This window comes from Propithecus coquereli, unplaced genomic scaffold (genome assembly GCF_000956105.1).
Source record: "Propithecus coquereli isolate 6110/MARCELLA unplaced genomic scaffold, Pcoq_1.0 Scaffold137, whole genome shotgun sequence".
Classification (NCBI taxonomy): Eukaryota; Metazoa; Chordata; class Mammalia; order Primates; family Indriidae; genus Propithecus; species Propithecus coquereli.
In genome coordinates this window covers 7748872-7754871 of record NW_012137969.1, presented here as the reverse complement: position 1 = coordinate 7754871, position 6000 = coordinate 7748872, and the positions used below count along the sequence as shown (strand labels likewise).

Here is a 6000-nt window from a genome sequence, read left to right as displayed (position 1 = left end):
GGGGGGTTCTTACTGAGCACAATGGAGGAGGCCTCACAGGAGTGTCAGCACACTCCAATTCCTGTCCCAGCCTGCCCATAACTCCCCAGGCTCTTAGACCAGTCTCTTCCCCTGGGCCTCGGTTTCTCTATCAGGAGAGTGACTGAACTAGGCACATGTTCCATGCCTCTGACCTGAGCTCCTCCTCCCTCCCCCCTGACTACTAACCACCACTCTGTCAGGGCCATCTCCACCTTAGCCCAGAAGGTCCCTTGTCTGCTTCCCGTGGAGTTTCAGGGGGTGCCAGCCTCAGATGACTTCCCTATCATCAGATAGGGGGTGAGAGCCGCTGCAATGACCACTGACTAGCACCAGTCCTTGGCAGCCCCACCATGCCCAGGACTCCTCCTCTTCTCAGGAGGTGATGAGAACAGCACAGCTAAGACTGCTGAGTGCTCACTGGGTACCAGGCGCCTCCTGCGGTCCTCTCCTTTACCCGCACCTCAGCCCCTTTGGGTAGCCCTATTATTATCTCCACTCTGTGGGGGAGAGAGGCTTAGGGCAGGGTTGTGGCCTGATCATGCCCACTGGGCCCCCCAGTGGTGGGGCTGGGACAGGAGATGGGTCAGTCTTGCTCCAGAATTGTGCTCACATCACCAGGCTCAACACTGGCCTGGAAACAGTAGGGTCACCCTGAATCTCCACTCACACTCAGCATCTTGTGTCCTCTGGAAGGGGCAGAAGGGGCATCCACAGAGCACCCACTGTGTGCTCGGCACTGTACTAGGTATCAACATGCTCCATCCTCCTGTTGGGTTGGAGAAGGGCAGCTCAGAGAGCTGCGTGATGCCCATGCTTCCCAGGGACAGGGAGCGGAGCTGGATGGAGTTCACGCTCTCGCCACCATGCCCACGGCCCCATGAGCCAGCGGCGGGTCTTGGTGCTCAGTGGCACAGGGTCACTTTCAGATGGGCTTTGCTGCAGGGTGGGGGCTCCACGCCACACAGAGAGAACCAGGAATTTCGGGGGCCTGGCTGCTCTGAGCCCTTCCTCCCTGGGTGCCTGGCAGCCAGAAGACAGAGTGGCTCAGGTACTATGCCATCCGCCAGGGCCCCTCAGGACACTGAGAGGTGAGCTTGCACAGCCCCGCGCCCTGAGCACGGTTCTGAGACACAGGCAGGTACTCACAGTTCAAAGCGCATGTGCACGACACATCTCAGGACTACACTCTGGAGAGGATGGTCCTGGTGGGCATGGCTGCCCGTGTGGCCACGTGGATCCCAGCCAGGTGACACTGATCTCGCAACTCTGATGTGTGGACGCCCCACTGCCCAGTCCAGGGGAGGGTGGGGTGGGAGCCCCAAGAGGCTGCAATTCCCAATTTTAGAACCTTGGAGGTTCTAAATGGAAGTGTCCTGTTTGCCCCCTCCCCAAGCTCCCCTGTCCCCGGCAAAAGCCCCAACAGGGCTGGGGGACTCACAGCCCAGCAGGTCATTAACTTGGCCCGAGACCAACCAGACCAAGACAGTGTAGAAGGTTCTCCTGCGCCCACTATGGTGCCCTGGACAAGCCGGTTTCCCCAGCGACATGAGGGCTCTGTTGGAAATGCCCAGGCGCCGTGGAGCGGAACGTGCCAGCGTGTCTGCTCATGAGTGGGGCTGGGCGTCCTCGGTGGAGCAGCAGGCTCCATGACCCAGCCCAGGCTGTTTTAGATCCCCTCCGGCCATAAAAAAGGCATTTCTTTTGAAAAATAATTTATAATTCACACTGACTGCCCAGCAATTACGCCCAACCGGTGGAATGCGAGCATGTTTTGCCCCGGGAACCTTAGACATTAAAGCTTAGTGCAACTGGCCCATCCATCTCGGTGCAGAATGACAGCTGAAGGTGGCTGCCTGGGACCTGCGGGAGGGGCCCAGCCCCGAAGGCCGCCCTCCTCCCAGGATCATTTTCCTTCCGCACTAGAGTTTCCTTCCGCGGTCAAGACAGTAGGTGGGGCTCGGCTGGGAGCCTGGGCTGTCTGTTCATGCCCCATAAAGGCATCTGGGAGGCCTCCTTGTCTGGGTGGCACTGGGACACCCACTCCGGGGGCTTTGCAGCATATCGGCTGGCACCCTGAGGTGGGCTTTGAGCTGAGTGAGGCAGGTGACCTTCATGCCCCCACGGGGCTCACTCAAGCCCACAGCGTGGAAGGGCTGGGACTGGCCTCCCGACACTGGCCCAGCCAGCCTCGGAGGAGTTCACCCGAGGGTATGGGGACCTGGGGCCTGGCCTCAGCTCTGCCCAGTCTTGTGGTCCCTGCCTTGGCCTCAGCTCCCACTTCCAAGTGATGGGGTGTCTGGCGGGCTGACCTCAGGGAAGAGCATGGAGGGAGAGGCCCCAACGCGCACCCATCTGTGTCTCCAGCCGCCGGCGGCTCCTGTGTTGGACACGCCCTCCTCCCTGAAAGCAAAGGGTGCCTGATCCGGCCCGGGGTGGACAGCAGCCCTCCGGGGACAGAGGGAACTTTTCATAAAGTCTGGCAGACTAGGGTGTTTCTAGCGGCCACACTGCTGGGCCACTCACAGCTGGCCTTCCCTAAAAGGCGGCAGGAAACTGCCGGAAGACCACTCCGCAGCAGGGCACAGTGACTGGTAGTACCCGAGCCTCCCAGCAAACAGCTCGAGGGCTCCAAACTGCCCCTCCCTGATGCTTCAGAGCCGGGATGAGCAAAGATTCGCACCAAAGCCACGATGGGAAGCGGCCCTGGCTTCTGTGCAGCTGTGGGGTCAGCGACTTCAGTCCGAGGGCACCACTGTGGGGTCTGGTGGGGCCCAGGGCCTGCAAGAGGGGAAGGTGATTCTCAGACAGGAAGGGGCCAGCAGGCCAGGTGGGGTCTCAGCTCTGTGGCCCCTCTGAGTGGACACCCTCTGCAGCCCCACAGTCCCTTCGGCCTCAGCATCCTTGCTCCTGAGTGGGGGTGCCTGGTCCCCCTGGGCTGCTGTGACTTTGCCTGAGATACAGAGGGGCAGGCCCTGGCTCAGGGGACCAGAAGGAGCCCCCAGTGGTGGCGTCAAGGTCGCCAAGCCGAGTTGCCTGTGCTCAAAAGCAGAGGAACAGCCTCCCCTCCCAGCCCCCAGTGGCTGTGCCCAGTCGTCAGGACACCCCATGAGGCCTCACCGGTCGGCGGGGATGAGGGAGGGGAGGGTCCAACCTCTGCTAAGGACCCAGATTCCAAGGGGTCTTGGGCTGCCCAAGGCAGGTGGGCTCTGGATGTTGCGGCACAGCCTCTACCATGGAGTCCTACACTTGTTAGCTCTGGACACGGGATCCTGAGCAAGACTCAGGGTAAACAGACCTCAAAGCATAAAAGAAAGAAGCTTAGTGAGCGCCGGCCACACTCGAGGCCCCTGCCTGGAAGCCCTGTCCTTCCCCCAATAAAACATGGAGCGGTGGAGGGAGGACGTGGACATCGAGGAACCTCCAGTGTCCCCCACGGCAGCCCCAGCTTCACGCTAAGTGGACTCGCAGCGGGAACACTCCTAGCATGACGGACGCGTCAAATCTGCCCAGATTAAGGGCTGATGCAGACACAGACCCGTCCTGCAAGGCGCTCCCTCCAAACCAGCCAGGCCCTCTGGCTATTCTTAGCGCAGAAGAATCCAAAATTAAAACAGAGGAAGCGCCAGCTCCCTCGGTGGTTTGGGAACTTCCCTGAATATAAGGTTCCAGCCACAAAAATCCCACAGCCAGGAATGGCACAGCATCGGAGGGCAGGGAACCGGCGGCTTATGCAACCCGGGGGCCAGGTGTGCTGGGGAGTGGGGGCAGGAACTGCTGTGTCCTCTTTGAGCTTCCAAACCACCCTGGCCCCTCTCTAGGGGAGGCTGGCGGACAGAGCAGTTTCTGGGTGAAAACAGGATTTAGCTTGTTTAAGACCAGAAGAGAGAGAACTTGGGCTCCACGGAATCCCCTCGGGGGCCCAGGGTCGTATGCTTTGTGCCTGGTGTATCCACGGCCATGCAGGAGCCACTGGCACACAGCAGGCGCTCCATTAGTGCTCCATGAGGGCATGATGCAGAGCTCATGGAGCTCGGGGCCGGGTGAGAAAGTTGCCCCGGAAATTGTGCTGAGCCACGCGGGAAAGAAAGAGCTGGACGTTACTGCAGACCTGCCCCTCCCGTCCAGCAACCCCATTTCCCATGTGGTCGCCATGCTCCCGAGGCTGGAATCGTCCCCAAGCTTGTAGGGCCCTGTCTTACACCAGGCTCGGGGACTTGCCCAGGCCTCCTCCTCAAACACCCCAAACCCCAGCCCTTCCTTAGAAGTTGCACTCTGGGCCTTCGACACCAAGCCACCACCTCCCGCCATTGCCACTGGCTGGTCTCGGGCATGGAGCAGGGGGGCAGCCCCTGGGTGTGGGGCCACCCCAGGGAGGGCAGGGGAGGAGAGGCCAAAGGTCTCCTGGTAACGTGCCTCCCTTGGGCACCTCCCAGGCCCCGCAGGAAATGGCTCTGAGCAAACACTCTCCCAGGGCTGCCCAGGTCCTCCTGGGTCCCCTCTGGCCACCTCGGACGAGCTCCTGGCCAGGCGGTCACTGCAGGCTGAGCGCAGAGAGCTGAGGAGCTGCCTGAGGTCGGGGCGCTGCCCCGTGGCCGCTGCCCAGCAATGGAAAGCGGGGGCTGCAGATGAGGCCCGAGACCATGAGAGGGTGGCCAGCCCAGCACCGCCAGGCCCAGCACCTCCCTGGATGACTCTCCCCAGGCTGCTCTGCCCTGGCTGGGGTGGCCCTAGGCCGGCCCAGAGGGCTGGGTGCAACTGGCTCCTGTCACTCCTGAGCTCCAGCTCCTGCAGTGGCTCTGGGTGCTCCAAGTGGGGGTGAGGTTCCTGCAAGGCTGTGGGCCCACAGGCTGGGCAGGTGCTGCATCCCCCAACCACAAATGTCTCCTCACTGCCCACAAACGCTCCCAGCAGCCCCGCCCCAGGGCCTTTGCACTTGCTGTTTCCCTGCCTGCCCTGCTCCTGGACAACCCTGTGGTGCTCTGGCCTCTGCTCACATTGTCACCTTATCAAGGGGGTCTCTAAGCCTTTTTATAAAACAGCAGCCCCTTCCCTACCCCTCAGCCCACTTTCGTTCCTCTCTGCCTCATTTTTCTCCCAGGACTGTCACCACCTGAGGCTGTGTGCACGCTGTCTGCCCCTCCACTGGGACACCAGCCTCTCTGCTGCCTGAGGGACCAGCACTTGGAACAGTGCCGGCACCTAGTCCGTGTGCAGGGAGAGCATGGGGGGGCTCCCTCCCTGGGAGGGACCTTCTTGGTGCACGAGCTCATCCCAGGAGCCCCCTGTGAGGCCCTGCCAGAGAGCTGGACCAGCCCATGGCCCCAGCTGCCCCGTGGTGGGTGGACACATGCACAGTCATGCACACGCATGTGCACACACACACACTCTCCCACTGTGCAGAGTACACTAAGAGCAGATGTGGCTACATGTCAGACAAAATCTGAAAGTACCAGGGCCAAACCCCACACACAGGGAGTCGGGGGAACGGTGCAGCCGGCCCCATTGCGTCGGCAGCGAGCTTTGCTCCACCACCCTGGGGAAGGGCTTTGTGCCCCGGCCGTCTGTCTGCCTTCTCAGATGCTCTGAGAACCCTCCCATCTCTCCTCCCTTCTCATGGGCTGAACCTACCAGGAGGAGGAAATGTCTTTCCTCCTACAGCCGGGTCCCTCCCCGGCCCTGGGAAGCCTCCCGTGGCCAGGGCGCCACTCACCATGAGGATGCGCCGGTAGCTGTCGCGGTCGATGCCCCAGAGCTTGAGGTCTGTCTTGGCTTTCACGGTCGCGGCCCTGGGGGTGCCGTAGATGAGCGCCAGCTCCCCGAAGCTGCCTCCCTCGCTGATGCTGGTCACCCAGTCTCCGTTCACGTACACCTTTGGAGAGCAGGACAGAGAAACGTCACGTGTGGGGGACACTGGCTGCTTCCCACCCAGGGGTCCCTGCACGGAGGGGCACAGCCCCTCCCTTGTGGGCCCAAGTCCCC

General features: G+C 61.7%; 1 protein-coding gene across 1 annotated transcript in view; it reads right to left on the bottom strand.

Annotated features, from left to right (window-relative positions):
- The window catches only part of PRKAR1B (protein kinase, cAMP-dependent, regulatory, type I, beta), a 143607-nt gene that overhangs the window by 28638 nt on the left and 108969 nt on the right, over positions 1 to 6000 (bottom strand). The window contains exon 8 of the mRNA XM_012639082.1: positions 5732 to 5890. Coding sequence (XP_012494536.1) covers positions 5732 to 5890 — 159 coding nt within the window. The remainder of the gene's footprint in view (positions 1 to 5731; positions 5891 to 6000) is intronic.